This window comes from Eubalaena glacialis, chromosome 7 (genome assembly GCF_028564815.1).
Source record: "Eubalaena glacialis isolate mEubGla1 chromosome 7, mEubGla1.1.hap2.+ XY, whole genome shotgun sequence".
Classification (NCBI taxonomy): domain Eukaryota; kingdom Metazoa; phylum Chordata; class Mammalia; order Artiodactyla; family Balaenidae; genus Eubalaena; species Eubalaena glacialis.
Genome location: NC_083722.1, coordinates 112,755,726 through 112,776,586, shown reverse-complemented (window position 1 = coordinate 112,776,586; position 20,861 = coordinate 112,755,726). Strand labels below are relative to the sequence as shown.

Here is a 20,861-nt window from a genome sequence, read left to right as displayed (position 1 = left end):
TTTGTCAATTTTTTCAGTCTTTCCAAAGACCCAACCTTTGTATTTGTTGGTTTTCCCTATTGTTTTTCTATTCTTTGTTCCACTTATTACCACTCTAATCTTTATTACTTCCCACTCTGTATTTTTTCAGGGGGGGTGGTGGTGATTCTGCTCTTTTTCATTATTTTTCTTAAGGTGAAAGATCATTTATTTGAGCTCTTCTTTTTTAACATTGGTACTTACAGATATAAATTTCCCTCTAAACACTGTCTTCCCAGCATTCCATAAGTTTTGGTATGTTGTATTTTTATTTCTCTCAAATAATTTTCTGATTTCTTTTGTGTGTTCTTCTTTGACCCATCAGTTATTTGAGCATGTTTTTTAATTTGCACATACTTGTAATTTCCTAAATTTTCTTCTGTTATTTGTTTCTAATTTCATTCCATTGTGGTTAGAGAACATACTTTGTATGATTTCAGTCCTTTTAAATTTGAGACTTGTTTTCTCCCTGATGTATGGTCCATTCTGGAGAATGTTCCATGTGTACTTGATAATAATATATATTTTGCTGTTGCTGGGTTGGAGTGCTTTGTTTTCTATGTCTTATGGTTCTTTCTGTTCCTTTATCCTCCATTACTACCTTCTTTTGTACTAGATCTCATGTATTTTCTAGTGTGCCCTAACCTTTATCATTGTATTTATATATATGAGATATTTATAAGATATATATATTAGAGATATATATATAGTTATTTTTTTAGTGGTTGCTCTGAGGGTTACAAGTAGCACTTTGGCTTATAACCTTCTAACTCAAATTAATAGCAACTTAATTTACTAGTATATAAAAATTCTGTTCATATATAGCTCTGTGCCCACCCTTTTGTGGCCTTACTGTCATACAAGTTGCATCCTTCTACATTGTGTGCCCATCAACACTGATTTATAACTACTGCATTATGCAGTTGTCTTTAAATCAGATACAAGAAAAACGTTACTAACAAAAAACGCTTACACTATTTTTTTAAATATGCCTATTAGTTACCCTTGCTAATGCTCTTTATTTCTTCATGTGGACAAACAGCTGTCTGGGTCCTTTCATTTCAGCCTCAAAGTCTCCCTTTGGTTTTTCCCCTAGGGCAGATGTGCTAGTGACAGATTCTCTCTCTTCATTTATCAGGGAATCAATTTCACCTTCATTTTTGAAGGATAGTTTTTCTGCCCATAGAACTCTTCAAGCACTTTGAACGTGTTATGGCTTCTTAATTTCTTCTGGCTCCATGATGTCTGATGAGAAAGAGCTGTTAATCTTACTGAGGATGCCTATACACGATGGGTCATGCTTTCCTTCTTTAGACATGGTTCCTTAAGTTCTTTGAACATATTTTAAATAGCTGATTTAAAGCTTTTGTCTAGTTAGTCTGGACATTTAAAATAAAATAATGTGGCACCTCTGGAAATCAGATTCTCCCCTCTTCTTCTCAGGGCTGCTTGTTATTGCTGCTTATTGTAGATGTTGTTTGTTTCATGACTTGTCCAAACTAATTCTTTAGTCTGTTTTCTTTATTGTATGTGGCACTGAAGCCTCTGCTTAGTGATTGGTGGAGATTTCCTTGAATGCCATGCCTGGTGCCGATGGGTCTCTCAGTCCTTGCCAAAGGGGCCCTGTGTGCATGTTGGCGCATCCCTTCAACCCTCACTCGGGTAGTTGGTAGCCCTACCTTAGCCTTCACTTCCTGCTTGTACTGAGCCTCTAGATCAGCCAGAGGTGAGAGCTTGGGTCTCCTCGGGTATTTCCTGAGCATGTGCACAGCCCAATGCCAGTGGCCTTCTAGTGTCCTGGGATTGTATGGGACCTTTTCAAAACCCACGTAGGCATCTCATTCCCCAGCTTTTCCTTTTAGGCTTTTTGGCTAGTGTGTTGTTAACCCCAACTATTATCTACTGCCTCAGGCAGCCAAAAAGGGAAAAGGCTTTTTATACGAAGTGAACCACAAGTCAGGTGAAATACAGAGAGTCTGCAGCTGGCATCTTCTAGTGAGCTACCTGATGTCCAATAGTGACAGTTCTTTGGAAACGAGGCTTTGAAAAAGCTCTGGCCCATTCTCATCTTTCCAGGCAGTTGGTTTTTAAGGCTGCTGCAGAGCTGGAGAGCAGTGGCTGGGACTAAGGCAAGTTAAAACATGACAAACATCGTGGGCATCACTCTGTGGCTGTTTGTGCTGAGATTCAGCATTTTTTCTTGAAGAAATGTGTTGCTGCAAGCCTTTGATTAATATCCATAGTTCTGAAAAAGAAGATTCTGACAGTTTTTGTCAGTTCTCTTGTTGCTTTTATGGAGGAAAGAATTTTCAGAAGTCCTGATACCTCCAGTTTTGCTGACTGCAGTTCATATATATTTAATGTTCACTTCTGTATGTACTTTTTCCCCAAACATGTGCATATTAAATTAAAGACTGTTGTAAATCCGGGTTGCAGGAGGCCATGTGGAGCAGGCTCCAAGGGAAGGGCCGTGGATTAGCCAGAAAGATGCAGCCTCTGCTGGACAGACGGGCGTGAAAACCTACAGGCTGTCAGCCCCGTGGGGGTCAGGAACTCTGCCCTACAACCCCTGTTGCTTTATGTCTCCCAGATTAAGGCTGCCAGGGGCTCAGCTGTACTCAGATGGACGGGACGGAGACCCGACAGCGGAGGCCAGAGGAGCTGGGCCTGCTGCACGGCCTCAGCACAGGAAGACTCCCTGAAGCCTCGGAAGATGGACTGCTGAGTGTCCCTGAGAGCCAAAGGGTGGCCCCTAAACCCCTGGGGCCTGAGCTCAGCAGGGAGACCACCTTGTCCATTGGCCTCCAGGTGACAGTGCCCTTCCTGTTTGCAGGCCTGGGACTGTCTGGGGCAGGCATCCTTTTGAACTATTTCCAGGTAAGAGGGGACTAAATGGGGATGGTGGGGGTGGGGTACTGTCTAATGTCAGCCTGGGGAGTAGGCAGGTACACATTGTGTCCAGCCTGGGGACAAGGGGCAAGACCTTCTCTTCTCAAATACCATTTTTCTATAATTTGGGCAAGATTCTTTTAGTTACTGATGTCAGAGACTAACTTTAGCCCAGGTTAAGCTTTAAGAGACAGTTATTAGCTCATACAATTGAAATATCTGAGGGGCTGTATTTTAGGCCTGGCATGATCCAGGTGCTTAAATGGTGTCAGGTTACTGGCTCTTTATCTGTCAGCTCCGTTTCATTTTCAGGCAAGATTCTGTACTTAGAGGGGAGGGTGGCCCTTGGCAGTCAATCCTTTGTAAGTGTGCTCTTTAAAAAAAAAAAAATGCTTTCCGCGTCCCTCGCTGCGGGCGTCAGGACAGAGCGGTGCAGTCCGCTCGGAGGGTTCTAGGCCAGCGGCTTCATTGCGGGCCCCACCGCCGCCGACCCCACTCCTCATTGGAGAGGAGATGGAGGGCCGGAACAGCGCCGTTGCCGCCAGCGTGTGCAGGGCCCTTTTCATCGAGTCCTGCATTTACTTCGACCGCAAGAGGCAGAGTGACCCCAACTTCAAGAACAGGCTGCGAGAACAAAGAAAGAAACAGAAGCTTTCCAAGGAGAGAGCTGCACTTTCCAAGTTACCTGACCTTAAAGATGCTGAAGCCGTTCAGAAATTCTTCCTCAAAGAAATACAGCTTGGTAAAGAGTTACTAGCTCAAGGTGAATATGAGAAGGGTGTGGACCATTTGACAAACGCAATTGCTGTGTGTGGACAGCCACAGCAGTTACTGCAAGTGTTGCAGCAAACTCTTCCACCACCAGTGTTCCAGATGCTTCTGACTAAGCTCCCAATGATTAGAGAATTGTAAGTGCTCAGAGCTTGGCTGAAGATGATGTGGAATGAGAAACAAATATCAACATAATCATCTCAATTAAAAAATATTTTTAAAATCTTTAAAAAAGCAAAAAAGATGAAGAAGAAGAGAGAGACTTCTTGGTCAATATCCACATCAGTCTACAAAAATTGACCCTGCTGTCAAGTGTCCACTCCTGTTCCAATTAGTGCTTCCTGAGGGATGACAGTCTCTGCTCGGCAGCTTGACTTCTCTTGTCGTCGCCCTATGAGGGGAGGTAGGCCCCTTGATTTACACTCTAACAGAGCCCCATAGCGTGAGGAACTGGGAGTTACCCATCAGACAACAAAGCTACCATTGTACCATCCCTTTCTTGTTCTTTGAGTATCAAAAGCCCCATTCCTCCATCAGCATGATCGGCAGAAGTCCTCCCTGGAAGAGCGTGGTACCTAAGAATACTTGAAGCCATTAGTGGCCAGGTCGTCGCTGTTGGTTGGCAAGGAGCTGAGAACACAGACTGTCTGGAATGGTGAGCCGGGAGGGGCGGCAGCCTCTGCCCCTCTTGCTGCAGGCGCTCCGTGCCCAGGGAACTTAGGCCTGCCCCTCACTGATTTGGAACCAGTCGGGGTTTGAGTCCCAGTCTGCCACTTAGCTGTAAGGCTCATGCTTTAAAATTTTTAAGACCAACACTTAAAAATCAAGAGATGTCACATAAAAATTCAAGTTCCTGTTTTCCCTTGAAAATCTGGCAACTCTTCCAACATTGGACCCACATTCCCTCACAGCCACAGTTAGTGGTCACTGCCCTCTCGGTGTCCACGGTCCCCACCGTCCCTCGGTCTGCACCCACTTCACTCCGCTACCTGCCTGCCCCTCCCCTGCCACCTGGGGTCCTCAGTGACCCTTCCAGCCCGTGTAGTCCAGTTCCTCGTAGCGTCACAGCACTGGTGACGGCCAGCTGCCCCCCCAGGTTCCTCCCGGACCTGCTCAGGCCCCAGCATGGCTATGTGTCACTCCAGAGTCCCTGCCCTGGTGTGACTCAGCCCCAGGTCCCCGTTTGGTCTCTGTGATCCCCAGACCCCTCAGCCCTCTCCTTCCTCCAGTGACCTGGTGCCCTGCGGCCCCATATCCTTCTTTACCCGGTGGTGAGTCACACCGCTGTAGCCTCCAGAGCACCTTGGGGCTTGGCTTCCGCGTCCCAGAAGTTCACATGCCGCAGACCTCCCCCAAGAATTCCCTCTTCCACCTGAAGACCGCCAGCCTCCTCGCCACCCTCCTGATTCTGTCTCCCTGAAGTCTGTGCTCTGTGCCGCGATTTTCAAAAAGCCTATTTCATTGTGTGTTCAGTATCACACCCCCGAGCATGTATCCCCTGCACACGCACACGTGCTCACTGATACACACGGACACGCGTGTGTAGGTCACGTACGTGTGCATATTTATACACACATTGGTTGATATATGTATGTCTGTATATTTACACACAAGTATGTATAAGTCCCCTGCGCACACACGCTGGTTTATAAGTTGCACTTGGAGCGGCAGGTAACAGAACACCGTGTGGCTTGGAGCCCAGACTCCAGAGCAGAACCAGCTGGGTTTGCGTCTGACCTTTGTCAGTGGCACAGGCTGCCCTGTGTTCCTGGTTTTCTCCTCTTAAACCAGAGCTAAGGGAGAACTGGCCAGGTCGGGCTCCCAGGAGGGCTGTGACACGCGGTGCCGAGGCCTTGGACTTGGGCCTCGCCCATGAGGGTTCGTGGCCGACGTTCTTATTCTCGTCGATACTCCATCACAGGTAGTTCTGTGCTGATGTTTAAGAACTTATACAAAAGCTGCAAATCAGATAAGAATTAGAGATACCTGTTCTAGTGTTTCTTTCCCATGCCTGGGGGCGGGGCCCGGCCAAGCAGCCCCACGATGCAGCTCTCCCCAAGTTTTAAATCTCTGTGCACTTGCCTACTGCCTCTGGGATAAAGCTCCCAAGCTCCTAAAATGCATCCGAACATCCTGGGCTCACCTGGCTGTATCAGGATGGTTGCAGCCACAGGTACCAGAAAACCCGACTTAAAGTGGGTTAAGTAAGAAGAAAATATGTCATCTCCCAAAACGAGTTTGCCAGGATAGGGCGATTCCGGGGTTGGAAAGTGGTGTCACCACCAGCCAACGATGTGTCCGAGGACCCGGCGTCTTCCCAAATCCTGCTGGTCAGCCCCCACAGGTCAGCTTTGTCCTAGAGGCACGTCGTGTCCAGAGGGAGAAAAGCAGGCCGTGTTCTGGTTCCTCCTCAAGTGCAAGGAAACTTCCCCGGGGACTAGCTCCCCAGCCTCTCCCCGGCCAGATGGGAGGCACGTCCCACGTCGAAGCCACATGTGGGCAGAGGGGATGAAACAGCGTGATCAGCTGGCCTAAGTCGTGGTCCGAGGGGTGGGTCCTGCTGCTCCGCGGCCTCACCTGGGCCTCCCCTCCCCAGTCTCCTCTTCCCCCTCCCGGGTCCCTAGGAGCCTTTCCTGGGACCCCGCCCCCAACATCACTTCCCAGGGCGTTGGCCTCTACCTCCTCGGTTGAATGAGACTCCCTGAGCCCAGAGGCTGCACTTTTTTTTTTTTTTTTAATACATTTGTTTTTCTGGAAAAGTAAAGCATTCAGGTGCCCGAAAGGTCAGCATGTGCACGGGGACAGGACGTGCTCCCTGCCTGTCCCCAGGCTCTCGCTTCTCCAGGGCAGCCAGGACCTGCACCTTCTCGTCTGCCTCTGTGCATTCCTCTCACCCTTTTACCCACGTGGTGGCACATACAAACTGTTGTGTGTTTTGCTTTTTTCACTTTACAGTGTATCTCAGAGGTTATTCTTTGTAAATATGTTAAGAGCTTCCTTTTTTTAAAAAAAGATTTATTATTTATTTATTTTTATTTTATTTATTTTTGGCTGCGTTGGATCTTAGTTGCAGCACACGGGCTTCTCTCTAGTTGTGGCGTGCGGGTTTTCTCTAGTTGTGGCACACGGGCTTCAGAGGACGTGGGCTCTCTAGTTGAGGCGCACAAGCTCAGTAGTTGTGGCGCGCGGGCTTAGTTGCTCCGCGGCATGTGGGTTCTTAGTTCCCTGACCAGGGATGGAACCTGCGTCCCCTGCAATGGAAGGCGGATTCTTTACCACTGGACCACCAGGGAAGTCCCAAGAGCTTCCTTTTTTTTTAATGGTCGTTCAGTATCCCATCAGGCAGACATACCAGAGTTTATTCACCATTTTTCCTCTGATTTTTGTTTAAGTTTCACAGCTATGTTAGTTTGCTCGGGCTGCTGTAACAAAGTACCACAGATGGGGTGCTTTAAACAGCAGACATTTATTCTCCCGTCCTGGAGGCTGGATGTCTGATATCCAGGCGTCGGCAGGGCCTCTCTCCTTGGCGTGTAGATGGCCGCCTCCTCCCTGTGTCCTCACGTGGTCGTCCCTGTGTCTGTCTGTGTCCGCGTCTCCTCTGACTATAAGGACCTATTGGATCTGGGCCACCCCCCCCACTTCCAGCTTTCTGTCTCCAAATACAGTCCCATTCTGAGATGCTGGGGATTGGGGAGGGGCACACAAGTCAGCCCTTAACAACTTAGAGCAGCACTGCTGATAGCGCCACGTTCTTTACACGTCTGGGTGAAGGAGTGGGACGGATTGCTGCAGGTAGAGCTGCTGGGTCAAAGGGCACAGGCGTCCGTAACCATGATAGACGTGGGGCTGCTCCCACCTCCCTTAACGGTGTATCTTCAGCCTCTGTGATCTTTCACGACCTGGCAGTGGATCCTACACTGTGCGCTGTGGTCTCTGCTCCAGGGAGTGAGCTGTCCCGGGGCTCGGAGCTTAAGCAGCCCCTGTGCCCCACGGCTGCTGTGGGACAGCAGTCAGCAGAGCTCGGTTTTGGCTTCAGGTGTTGTGATGCTGCAGCTGAGGGGTCAGCGTGCTGAGGCCTTCATCCCTTCCCCTTGGGCATGTCCAGCATGGCAGCTTCATCCAGGTGTGGGGTCGGAGAAGGAGACCATCTGCTAGCGAGATGGGTCCCAGGAGCAGCATCTTTGCCAGCTACCGGACGCGTCAAGTCCCTGAGGTCAGCTCACCCTGGGGGTCGTGGTTCAGAGGCCAGGATCCCCGGAGGCTGTCACTGGGACCGCCAGTGGTGTTCACTGTAGTGGGATTTGCATTTCTCATCAGGAGTGAGTGAGGTTGAGTATCTTTGGATATGTCCTTTGTCCGTATTTCTGAGGAGTGGTTTTTGTTTCTGTATTGATACTTCGGGGCTCTTTACATCTTAAGGAAGTTGGCCCTTCCATTGTGATACGGATTGTAAATATGTTTCCCATTTTTCCATTTATCTTTTGACATTGGTTTTGGTGGGTTTTTGCTGTGCGTGTACTTTTTTCTGTAGTTAGATTAATATACTCTCTTTCGAGGGTCCGAGCCTGCGTCCTCCTCAGCGACAGTGGCTGCCCCTCATGCAGCTGCCCTGCCCCCCAGGCCACACAGGCCACAGGTCAGAGGGCGCCTCTCGGGAAGGAGGAAGCCCTACTCTGTCGTGCGTCTGTGCTCTGCATTTCGCGCAGCGAGAGTTCAGGCTGGCCGTCTGCGGACACTGAGCTGGTCTGCAGAGAAGTCAGAAGCCCCGGGCCCCCAGTGCAGGTGGGCGTAAGGGGAGGGAGAGAGGGTCCTGCAGGGGTCACGCCTTAGCAAAGACGCAGGGTGGCCTGGAGAGGCTGGGAGGGCAAGCGGGCAGCTAGAGGGCAGAGGCGGGGGGTGAGAGCTGAGGGAAGAAGCTGAGGCTGGGCTGGGTGACACAGGGGTGAGGTCAGCCTGTCCATCACCTCCTGCCCCGGGGTGGGGGGCGGCCGAGCACACAGCACTGGCCGTGTTGAGCGCTCACGTGCGCTCACAGCCAGGGAGGGCCTTCGGGGCAGCGCTGGGCGCAGGGTGAGCCGGTGGGGGTGGGCGCCCGAGCCTGCTGCCCGCTGCCCCCTGGATATGAAGGGCTCCTTACCCTCAGGCACGGAGTGGAGGCCGCTCGGGGCCCCTGCTCCCCCCATGCCACAGCCGTGCACGGCCTTGCACCCCATTGACCCTGGAGGCCCTGATACCAGCCTAGACCCGGTGCTGACCGGGACCACCAGGGAGTGGGCTCTTGACGGGACGCAGAACTTACGGGGGCCCCTTGGTGGCCAGTAAAGGTGATTGAGGGGCCGGTGTGGGTGTGCCTCCCCCCAGGGCGAGTCCGCGTTCGCCAGTACCTGCGGCAGTGCTGACGCCAGGGGCTCCTCTTGCTGCCTTGGAACTGAGCAGGAGCTGCGGGAGGGCCGCTGTGCCCCTCGGCTCAGTGCCGGCCTCGGGGGTGGGGGGCAGGGGGGTGGCTGTCCCCCTGAGAAGTGGAAGGACGAGGGTCCCGGCAGGCCTGTGGCCTTAGTGCAGGCAGACACATCTCTGTCGCCCTGTGTGTTTGGAGTGTCCGGGAGGCGGGTTTCCCAGAGTTCCTTCCCTAAACGAGACGGCCCTTAGGCAGTGGCCCAGGCGTCTAAAAGGCACAGAGCCGGGCGGCCGGTGCTGAGGCGCTGCCTGGAGTTCGGGCACCTGTGCTGACCGCTGGGTGGCTCGGGTCCTGCACCAGGGACATCCGGTCAGGACGGGAGGGTGGTGACCTCCGCCGAGCGCCACCATGACACCCACGAAGTGCACAGACCCCACTGGGCCCACCCAGTTGATCTCGGGGGCTCCCAGGAGCCCAGGTTTGGGGGTCACCTCCTCTGGTCTGTGGCATCTGACTCAGGACAGGGAGGCCGCCCCCTGCGGGTGGGAGGTGCCGGGGGCCCAGGGTTTGGCTACCCGCCCCGAATTGAGGCTGCCCTCCTTGGTCGCTGTGCCTCCCAAGGCCCACGGGCAGCCGGGCTGCGAGGGCCCCCTTCCCAGGAGAGCAGGGTGTGTACCTGCGTCGTGGCTCAGCTGGTGGGCGGCGCAGGCCGGGGGAGGTTTCTGGCATCAGCTTAAAGCCCTCAGTGGTCCAGGGGCCCCGGAGGCTCTTGAGGGTTCTCTTCAGCAGAGGCGTCTCTGGGGCCCGATGGGGGTGCCTGCCGGCTCTAATGGAGCCTCTTGTCGGAGGGGCCCGTTCAAGGCAGGCTGCTCGGCAGGTACGGCCTAAATGGGCAGGAGTAAACTTTGCACGTGAAGACGGTCACCTCCAGAATCCACAAAGCCCGCACAGGTGCTGGGCTGTGTTCGCACGTCAGGATGGGCTGCTCCCGGTGAGCAGAGGGTCTTAGGGGTCTGAGTGAGGGGAGGCTCGCCCTGCGAGGGCCGTGGCGGCCCATCCTCTTTGGGGGGGGCTCCTTTGTGAGTGTTCGGGTGTCTCGTGAGTCTGTGGAGGGGCGGCCATCGTGTAGCGCCAGCCCCGCGGAAGGTGCAGCAAAGGCCCGACCTGCAGAGAGCCTGCGGCGGCAGGTCCGCCTGGGAGAAGCGACGGTCAGCACGCCGAGAGTGCTGAAGTGGGCGCTGAGCGGAGCGTGCTAGCCGGATCTGCAGGGCACGGCGTTTACCGGCTGCCGCCTGGGTGCGGTCAGTGTCCCGACGAGATAGGTGTTGGGTGTGGGGCCCACAGCACGGGACCCCAGCTTTACGGCTGCGATCACCACTGCGAGGCGGTTTGTCTCTGCCAGGTTTAAGAACAGAGCTGGGCGGTCAAGTGGAGAGCAGCGGGTACCCCCTTCCCTCAGTAGGCCTCGCGAGACCAGGTTCAACCCCGAGGGCCAGTTTCAACGTGGTGGCCTGCGTTGGGCCGCATTAACTATTTTAACCGGGGAGGGGGGTGCCACGGAGTCCCCTTTCGTCAGCCAATTTGTAAGTCAGGCTGGCAGCAGGGGTGCCTGATACGGTCCATTCACAGTCGTTCCGGCCTCCGGGAGGTGGTGACCCCGGGGCGGCTCGCGCACAAGCCGGCCAGCGGGGCTCCATCCCCGGCGGCCTTCACCGTGTCGGGAGCTGGTCAGTCAGCAGAAGGCAGCTCGTGAGGCTGCCGGGCGTGCACCATCAGGGGCGGGCCGTCCTGTTCATGACGCCAGCTGCAGTGACGGCCTCCTCTTGAGGGACCTGCACCTGGACAGGTGAGCGCAGAGTTCATCAGCCCCGCGCACCAGGCCCGGGGGAGGACGTGCCTCCCACGTGGGGCCCTCAGGGCTGCGCTCAGGAGCGCCAGCTGCCAGAGGCTGTGCTGGCGGGCGTTGTAGGGACACGTACCAGTTCCCGTGGGGCTGTGACTGACTCGTTTGCGTTCCGTGGGCTCCTCGGGGGTTGGGGCGGCGGCGGTGGGGCTGCCCCAGGCCCTGCTGGCTTTACCAGGTGTCCAGGCAGCACATCATAGGAATAATGTGGGCCCTACACAGCTCAACTCGTGGAAGGCTGATGGGTCTCTTTCTGTCTGCTTCTATAATGCTGCTTGTTTGTTCGTCCACACAGCACACGCGTGGGCCACGGGCCAGCGCTGTGCCGGACGCCGTGGTGGACGGGGTGCCGGGCCTGCTCTTGGCAGTCATGGCTGAGCAGGGAGCGACAGGGGCACGTGTCGGGGTTAGGCAGCGGCAAGGGCTATGGGGAAACGAAGGGGCAGAGCTGGGTGACGGCTGGAGCAACCTTGAGGGGGATGCCGGGAAGGCGTCCCTGAGGAGGAGGCTCTGGGCTGAGGCCTGCGTGGCGAGGGGGCCGGCCGGCCGGGGCAGGGGCACTCGGTCCCACGTGGTCACCGGCAGGTGCGTTCTGCCGGCTGAGTTGGAAGCAAAAATGAAGACGACCTTTCCTGTTGCTGAGGACGTAACTGCCTTGACCTCTGGGACCTCAACAGGATGGGGGGATTCAGGCCTTTAAGAGTGACCGTTTCTCTCAGAACCAGCCCAGGCTCAAGGTGACCCGCAAGAGGGCGGGAGGCCGTTGGGAAGGTGTGCTCCTGGGAAAAAAGCTGTTCCCACCGAGGACCCCGAGACGGACATGAGGACCGGCTGTGCGCCCGCCCTCCGCGGCCCCTCCTAACTGTCCCGCAAGTTGAGGGGTTGGGGGGGTTCTGACGCCGCAGCTCTGGGTGCGCAGGGGCTGGGCTCCCGTGTCCGGAGCGCCTGGTGGTTCTGAGCAGCGTGAGCTGAGACCCTTCTGGTGGGGCAGTGGGAGGTGGTCAGAGGCCCGGGGAGGGCAGGGACTCTTCAAGGTCACCCAGAGCCACCCTGGCACCTGACCCAGATTCCTCCCGAGGCCCAGCACAGCCCCAGAATCCAGCTCAGGCCCTTGAAGACTTTCCACTGTGCTGCTGAGCTCCTGTGAAAGTCACATTTCCGATCTCCTCGATTGTGAGCCGGTGAGCTGTGTTGACATATTTTGTTCTCACGTTGCATGGGAAAGTAATCTTCCGCACATGATGGCATCTTTTATTTGTTTTTGGTGACAGTTTATTTTTTGATGGTTATAAAAGCAAATAATCACAACAGATATACAGAAAGTTATGAAATAAAGGTCACTTAGGATCCCACCACCTAAAAGTACCCACTTTTAGCATTTTGGTATATAACCTACTAAATTGTTCGCTGCTTGTGGGCGTGTACTTATTTCTCACTATTTTTTAAACAAAAATGAGAAACATTTTTGTAATGATTTATAACCTGCTTAATTAGGGATCTTTCCCATATGTAATCATGCAAGTAGTTGTCTATTTCCACATCTTCTGTCCTGATGAGAGTGGTCAGGGACCCACTGTGTATGATTTTATGTTGTATTATGACGTTTGACCGCATTTAAAACTGTAAAGAGATCACAGGAGGTGCTGAAGCCAGGAGAAAGAAATCGCTAGTTGGGGGCCGGTCCAGCTGCGGGCCTGGGGACTGGGGCAGCCAGTGTCCAGAGTGGGCCCGCTGAGAGGGGTCTGTCTTAAACGAGCTAGCGGCCTTAAGTGCGTCAACTTCTGCCACACTCTCCTTAGAAATGTGCTGTTTCTCTCAGCCTCCTGCTGGTTCAGACTCCTGTGTGAACAAATGGACCCTTACCTCAGAGGCGGGCAGCAGCGGGGGCAGTGGGCACTGGAGTCGGGGGTCGAGGTCCTGGCCCCGCCTGTGAGGCTGACTGGGGGGTGGTCATGGGCAAACCCTCGCGGGGCCGTCAGCTTCTCATTTGCAAAACCGGGACCTTTGCTTCCTGGTGCGTGGCCCGGGGGTGCCTTGAGAGTCTGGTGATGGACGGAATGTGACGTGTGTGCACGTGAAAGGGCACAGGGGGTTGGCTGTGGCCTGAAAGCTCAGGGAGAGTCTGGGCTGCGCAGGGAGGTTAGGAGTTGCTGCATTATCTGAGAAGGTCCCCTTTGCTTCTGCTCTGCGGCAAACCACGCCTGACTCTGTGGCTGGCAGGAAGCCCGCTGTCAGTTTGATCTCAGATCTTTCATTTGGACGCCACTCAGCGAGCAGCTGGTGGGACACACAGTCCAGGACCGTCCCCTCCTGTGACAGGATGGCTGCTGCTGGCTGCTCACGGGGCCGCAGCCAGAGCACACCCGAGCTTCTCCTCGGTGGGGTGGCGGGGTCCCGAGCGCCAGCATCTCCGGAGGTGGGCGGTGGAAGCCGTCAGGACCCCAGGATCGGGGCCCAGAACTGGACGGGGGCAGCGTCTCCTGCGCTCACACACAAGGGGCCGACAGACCCCAGCCCTCGCCGGGAAGTGGGGCTCCTTCTGTCTGGCCCCTGGGAGGGGCTTCATGAGAAAGTGAAGGGGGCGAGGAAAGATGCAGTGAAACATCAGGGGCGCAAGGGAAACGGCCGTCAGGGTCTGGCTGGAGTTGGCGAGGAGGGAATCGGGCTTGGCCAGCTCAGTGGGACCTAGGGTGCTGAGGGCTGGACTCCAGGCTGAGGGCTGGGCTTGGGCGTGGGGTGGACTGTCCGAAGGAGGAGAACCGGCCGAGGTGCACAAGAGGTGTGAGCGAGCATCCAGCCCTCAGCTTTGGGCTCCTGCTGGCTCTGGCCTTGACCCTGCTCAGCCCGCCCTCAGGCCTGGACGCTGTCCCCGGCACCTGTGGCATGCACAGTGGACACACTCATTTATTCCACGTAGAGACCCCCTTCTCCTTGGGGTCGGGGTCGGGACGGCAGCTCAAGGCTGGTCTAACCTCTGTCGGCGCGAGCCTGGGCCCCTAAGAAGCACTTTACAAGTCTCTGTCCTTTGAGAGACAGCAGGGCTGCATTCTTTCTGTGAACACAGCCTCCTCCTGTGGCCGTGAGCCCCTCGACACCTAGGTCGATTGGCCGCAGGGCACGGCTTCTTTCTTGGGGGCCTGCAGGCCTCTCGACCTTGAGGGGTGACAGTCCTCAGGGGCTCAGACCTGGCCCGAGGAGCAGGTGCCTCAGGCTGAGATGTCCCCAGGCCCCGTGCGGCCTCACCAAGGCCAGGCCTCACCTGGCTCCGGCTCTCTGGTCCAGCCCGAGCCAGCGTGGGCTGGACAGCTGGACGCTGTCAAGGTCGCTCCAGGGGACAGGGAGCCTCCTCGTGGGAGGCCAGCCGAGGGAGGTCCCACCGGACACGGCAGCCACTCTCGGAGGAGAACCTGATCTTCGGGGAGTGGACAGCAGGAGTGGCCGAGCCCTGAGCGAGGCTGAGTCACCCGGCCTTTGTTCGTCACCGTTGGCTCTGGCCCTCGGCCAAGGGGCAGTGGGGACTGTCCACAGCACAGGGCGCCTGGCAGCTCTGCCCGGGTGGACTCCTTAGGAAACACATCCTGGTGTGGGCGGAGGCCGGTGTTGGGGGCGCCCAGGCTTGGACATCCAGGGAATGCGTCACCGGCCTGGCCATGGTGGTCACCCAGCTGAACCTGGAGCTCCGCTTTCAGGGCACGAAGCTGCGAGGCTTCCGCTGTGAGCTCACCCGCTGCGCCCGCGGGGTCCTCCCCGAGACCACCTTCACCATCGTGGGCCAGGTTGTGGTGCCCGTTCTGCTGTCTGGCCTCGGCATGGTGACGGCCGGCCTGCTGATGAACACCGTCCAAGTGCGTATGGCGAGGCGAGGGGCAGCATGGGCCCTGGGGTGGGGGACCAGGCATCACACACAGGACAGGCCCCTGGGTCGGGCAGGGGGCCGGGCTCGGGGAGCTGGCAGGAGAGTCCTCCTGGGACCTCAGTGTCTGAGAGTCACAGAGGCTTCTGACGACCCTCCACCGTCAGCCTGCATGAGACTCCTCAGCCTGGGAGCTCGAACCGTTCTCCTTCCAGCAAACGCAGACCCATTAGGCAGGGCCTGGGGGGGCCTCGAGTCCTGCTCCGCCGGTCCCTCCCCACCCGAGGGGCTCAGGCATCCTGCCTCAGTCTCTCCACCTGCAAACCGGGCAGCGTTGTGAGGTTGGTGTGCTGGCCCGAGCGAGGGTGCCGGGCACTGCTCCTCCAGCCCCAGAATCTCCGGAGGGGGTGTCTCAGCGGGAGGACAGGGTCCTGAGTGCGGCGGGGGTCCAGGCGCACAAGGGGATGCAGACGCGGGGGTCTCCATCAGGAGAGGTGTTTGCTGGGAGGCCCAGGGGGTCTGTTTATGCCCTGGGTCGGCTCTGGGAGCCATGTTTGGGTCACTTATGGAGTTAGTGTGTTCTCGAGCCGCTGGGGCCTGTACGTGAGCATGCGGGGGGAGGGGCCGTCACCTCTCACATCCCGCCGTGCCCCTGTCTCTGAGCTGGAGGGGGCGGCCGACACCCACCCAGGTACCCGGCTCTGAACAAGGTTCTCGGGGCGGCCTCTGGCCGCCCTGCCCAGTGGACAGGGCACTTCCTCGCGTGCTGCCAGCTGGAGACCCGGATTCCTGTCTGCTGCTTCCCCTGGAGTTGCCCCAGGGTCTGTCACCCTCCCTGGGCCTTGCGGACACTGGGAGAGTCCACCCTGAATCTCCCTCCTTGACCTTCCCCAGCACCTTGCGTGGAGCATGGCCTCGTGTCCCCGACCTGCCCACCCATGACCCTTTCTATGGGGCCTCGGGGCCGAGAACAGGCGGCCGAGAGCTCGGCAGAGTCCAGGAGGTTTGGTGGGGCCCTGGGGGGAAAGGGGGTCATGCCTGACCATCAGCGGAGGTGCCCCGGGGCCGGGTCAGGAGGGTGTCCAGCTGGAGAGTGCAGCGCCCTTCCGGACCGCGTACGGGTTCCATCTGGGAGGTGGGCCCAGAGCAGACGTGGGGGAGGCTGTCTGCAGGTCTGGCCTTGAGCCGTCAGCTTCGGGGGGGCCAGCGACTGGGAGGATGGAACAGCTCTGGGCGTCACAGCCCTTTCCTCGTCCCCACTTTGCAGACAGGGTGCGTGAGGGTCAAGGGCCCTCCGTTTACTGGGTTCCGGTGCTCGCCACCTCCCTGCTCACCCCTCCCGGCAGTGCAGGAAGCAGCCTTGGGGCTCCCAGAGGGAAGCCCACATCACGGGGGGGCTCCTGGCTCCAGCGGTGCCCAGGCTGGTGCCTGCCCGGAGCCATTCACACCGGGCCTCGGGGCTCCCGAGCCTGCAGTGAGGTAGACCACCTGGCCCGACAGCTGCGCCTCGTGGGCGGTCCCCGGCGCGGCTCTGTGCCTGGCTGGGTGCAGGTTTCACCTACGCTCTTTGGGGCCGGGAGTCTCTGATTCTGGGCCTGGGGATTGAGGCCCAGTAAGTGGCCAGAGTATCAGTTTCGTGTCTTCAAAAGATTATTTTTCAATTACACAAGTAAGGTGTATTTCTTTCTATGGAACAAGCATCGCAGAGAGGTTAAGCCCTCTTTGACCACGGCCTCAGTCGCAGTAGGTCCCTTACTATCGAGTCGTGTGTGTCGTTCCAGACCTTTTTGGGGTTTACATGCACACGTGGGCACCAGGGACCTTGAAAGCGCATGTGATTACTCTTCCCAGATCAGGACTGAACCAGACAGGCTGGCTGCTGGGAGCAGCCAAGAGCCGAGCGCCGGGCAGGTGGACAGAGCCACTTGTCATCCAGTTCCTCCTTCGTTTGTTGAGCGAATTTGGTTGAATCCTGAGCGGAAGCTGACCTTCCTGGCGGGCGTGTCTGGTGGCCGTTGGGCCCCCCTGCAGACAACGGGGAGGGGGCGGAGGCAGCAAGGGAGGAGGGGCAGGTCGGAGACTCTGCAGACGCTTTGCTGGGCCTCAGAGGTGGCGTTCCCAGGGTGCGTGAGCAGCAGTGAACATCCCAGCGAGGGGGCCCGTGTGTGCAGACCACGGAGGGGGCGAGCGTGTGGGCAGGGGGGCGGCCGCCGAGGTCGAAGGCTTGTTGACTTTGTCCTCTTTCTTTGTTCTAAAACAAACCTCACGTTTTGCTTCACTGGGGTCCAGCAAAGGCGTGGAGAAAATCGCACAGCTGGTGAGCACGCAGTTTGGTGAGCCATCTCGGGATAAAGGGGTGCGTTAACCCGCCAGACGGAGGGCTCGCAGCCCCTCGGCTCCCTCGCCCCGCCCACTCCTCATGCTCCGATCTGCACTGCCTTTGTGTTGGCGGAACACGAGGACCTGCGTGCTCAGGACTGGAATTAGTGAAGGGTCGTAAGGGGCTGAGTGACACGTCCTCCCTGGCTGCTGGGGTCTGAGATGACCCAGAGGTGCTGCTCAAGGCTGCAGGGGAGAGCTGGGGGCTGTAGGCGTGATTGAGAGACCCCCCCCCCAAGTGCAAGAGCCAGCACACGGGGCCTATGCAGCAGGGTCAGCGTGGAGCCTTGGGCGGGGGACCTGTGGGACGTCCAGGGCTGTCCGCAGCCGGGGGCAGGCGTGAGCCGAGTTGTGGAGCCAGTCGCCGTCAGGGTGCTCTGGGAGTGGGTGACCAAAATCCCGAGCCATTCAGGGTCTCCCTGAAGAGGTCTGCAGGTCAGGCAGCTCCAGCCCTGTTCATCCCTTGGACTTGGTGTCCCCGGGGCCCTGGCCTTCTGTTCTCCTGGCGCCGTCCACCTTTGCTGACTTTGTCCCTGTGTAGCCCCTCGTGGTCGTCTGACCTGATGTGTCTAAAGCCCCTTCCCAACTCTCCTCGGCCGTGCCTGTGGCCCAGCCCAGGCGACCCCTTGCAGGAGGACGGGACCACCGCCCGCAGGCTCACCTCCTGCCGCCCCTGTGTGGGGTGGGGAGGGGCCTGGGCCTTGGAAGGGAGAGAACTTGGAGAAAAGGGAGAACCGAAGCAGGAGGGGGAGTCAGGGTTAGAGGGCAGGGGGTCACGACCTTGCTGTACTGCTGGCAGAAGCAGATCCGAGTGGACGGGGTGAGTCCAGGGAAGGGTGGGCGGGAGCGTGTGCCGGGGCCTCAGGTTCCTCGCGGGCAGCCTGACCTCCCCCGGCCTGGCTCCGTGTATCCTGGAACAGGGACTTTCTTGGCCGCGGACACGGGATCTTGGCAATGGCTGACCCTGGGTTTTCCTTTGAAAGCGTAACAGTTGTGGGTGAGTCGGTCCCACAGATTCAAGGTTACTGTGGGCGCTGAGATGTCTGTGCCCACGTTGAAGAAGCAGAGATGGTTATTAGACCTTTGCAGCCTTCCTGTCTGGAGAAAGAAAATAAGTCCCTTTCATTTTTGTTTTTTGTTTTTTTGGTTTTTTTTGGCTGTGTTGGGTCTTTATTGCTGTGCGCGGGCTTTCTCTAGTTGCAGCGAGCAGGGGCTAGTCTAAGTTGCGGCGCGTAGGCTTCTCATTGCGGTGGCTTCTCTTGCTGCGGAGCACGGGCTCTGGGCATGCGGGCTCAGTAGTTGTGGCTCGTGGGCTCTAGAGCGCAGGCTCAGTAGTTGTGGCGCACAGGCTTAGTTGCTCCGCGGCATGTGGGATCTTCCCAGACCAGGGCTTGAACCCATGTCCCCTGCATTAGCAGGCGGATTCTTAACCACTGCACCACCAGGGATGCCTCCAGTCCCTTACGTTTGAAAAATGTAAAAGGTCAGGAGGGAGATGAGGGGCCCTCAGCGGAGGCCAAGATGGAACAATCGGAGGTCAGCACAGGACAGGACGAGGCCCTGCCAGCCACGTGGAGACAGGGGTGTGCCCGTCACGTAGCGGGGGAGGGGTTCCCACGGGGAGTCACCCCGCACACAGCGGTCTCAGGTGCGGCAGCCAAGTTCAGTGGTGCCAGGGAAGAAGGGGGCTGAGAGAAGGGGGTTTACTTGCGGGGTGGGTACTCGGTCTTGTGTGTTGGTGGGAGGAGAGTGAGAGCGCCAGCCCCTGGGAGGGGGCTTCCCAGGCGGGAGGGGCCTCTGCTGGGCAGGACGCAGCACCCCCCTGGCTGGTGACACGTTCCTTCCGCACTTTTCGGAGAGGAAGGCTTGTAACTCCACCAAAGCTGGGACTGGGTTCTCGACTTCCCAGATCTCAGGACACCAAGGGGTCTTCAGAGGGCCTGGCCCGCCCCTTTGCTTCCAGGTCCCGTAAGACGCATTGTGGGGCGGCTCTTTTGATGACCCTCTGGGCCCCCGGGGTAGGGGGACTCTTGTCTTGGGGACGGGGAACCAGACCCCACGCCACCTGCCTCCCAGCTCACAGAGCAGCAGGGTTTCTAGGACCAGCTTCTGTGGAGGGTCACAGACAGCTCAGGCCCAGGGAGGCGAAAGCAGCTAGTCGGATCAGATGGGGTGTGAAAAATTGGTTGGGGTAGGGGCAGTCTAACTGCACATTAAACAGGTAGGACTAGTTTCCCTTCACAAAAAAAGTCTTCGCGTTCTCTTGAAACGTGCTTGTGCTTCCCGTTCCTTCTTTTTACATTTTTATTTATTTACAAGTGATAGAGACACATTCCGTCAGTTGTCACAAATCCAGGGCCCCCACGTGACCTTGGGCCCCACCCATCGGCCTTGGGACCCGGGAGTCCCTGCCCAGCCCAGATCGTCCTGCCAGCTCGCCCGTGAGAAATCCCACAAGAAATCTCCAACTTCGAAGTTGGGGGCTCATTCCTGTTTCTACACATGTGCACACAGGACAAAGCAGTTCCCCGTCCGTGGGCACGGGCCCAGACCCGGTCTCCCGGCAGCCAGAGAAGGAAGGGGCTCCCTGGGCCGCTGTTCACGGTTGATCATTACTCTGTTTAGTTCAAAGCCATTTAAGAAACTGGGTAGTTTTTTTCATTTTACAGGGAACGAGGACTTGTCGAAGTATCTCTCGAGCAGTTCCCGAGAGGCGCGGTACGTGTGCTTGGACTGACCCCCAGTTCTTTCCCCGCAGCACTGGCCCGTGTTCACGGAGGTGAAGGACCTGCTGACCTTGGTGCCGCCCCTGGTGGGCCTGAAGGGCAACCTGGAGATGACGCTGGCCTCACGCCTCTCCACCGCGGTGAGTGGACGTCTGCACATCTGATCTCCAGGTCTCCCCGTGAAGCTCGTGGGCGGGTGGGTTGGACTCTGAAAATCTGACGTCGTTGGGAGTTGTCCTGTCGTGTGGCTCTACCTGGTCACTCCTCCTGGCCATCACCCTGCTCTTCGGCCGGAGGCTGGGCTGCAGATGAGGCCCAGATGTCAGGGGCGCTGTGTCCTTGTGTCCCTTGTTCATGCTGGAGCCTGAGGCTGGTTCCACACACGACCCAGAAGCAGTGGTGAATGTCCTAGAATCCTCGTCACCAGGGTGTCCTCCTCTGGGCACTCTGTCACAGTTCCCAGCTTTGCTACTCTCCTCACCCTCCCACGGCATGGAAATCCCTTTCCTTCTGTTATGGGGATGGTCTCCTTTCTCTGTGAAAACGTCCTGATGCACTGTGTTCTAGACACCGAGAGGTGGGCGATGCAGCTGGGGTGCTGGGGGGGGTCCCTGGAGCCCGAGGCTGGAGAGAGAGGTGAGGGGTGGCCAGCTGAACAGCAGCCCCCAAAGATGTCCACGTCCTAACCCGTGGAGACTGAATGCTCCCTTACGTGGAGGTGTTTGCACATGATTAAGTTAAGGCCCTTGCGGTAGGAGATAATCCTGGATTGTCCAGGGGACCCGGTGTTGTCACAAGGGTCCTTACCAAGGGGAGGCGGGGTTGGAGGGAAATGTCAGACAGAAGAAGGAAGCAGAGTCGGGGGAGCAGACGCTCACCACCACCTACAAAGATGAAGGAAGGGCCGTGAGCCAGGTGTAG

The 20,861-nt window shown here is 57.1% G+C and overlaps 2 protein-coding genes across 3 annotated transcripts in view; both read left to right on the top strand.

Moving 5' to 3' along the window:
• Positions 1 to 20,861, top strand: part of SLC41A3 (solute carrier family 41 member 3) — a 65,644-nt gene that overhangs the window by 6,175 nt on the left and 38,608 nt on the right. For both annotated transcript variants that reach the window (XM_061197384.1, XM_061197385.1), the window contains exons 2-3: positions 2,609 to 2,895; positions 19,973 to 20,080. In XM_061197384.1, the coding sequence (XP_061053367.1) occupies positions 2,641 to 2,895; positions 19,973 to 20,080 (363 nt within the window). In that variant the 5' untranslated portion in view covers positions 2,609 to 2,640. The remainder of the gene's footprint in view (positions 1 to 2,608; positions 2,896 to 19,972; positions 20,081 to 20,861) is intronic.
• Positions 3,421 to 3,819, top strand: LOC133094876 (mitochondrial import receptor subunit TOM20 homolog). The gene has a single exon (XM_061195631.1). The coding sequence runs from the start codon at positions 3,421 to 3,423 to the stop codon at positions 3,817 to 3,819; it is 399 nt and encodes a 132-aa protein (XP_061051614.1).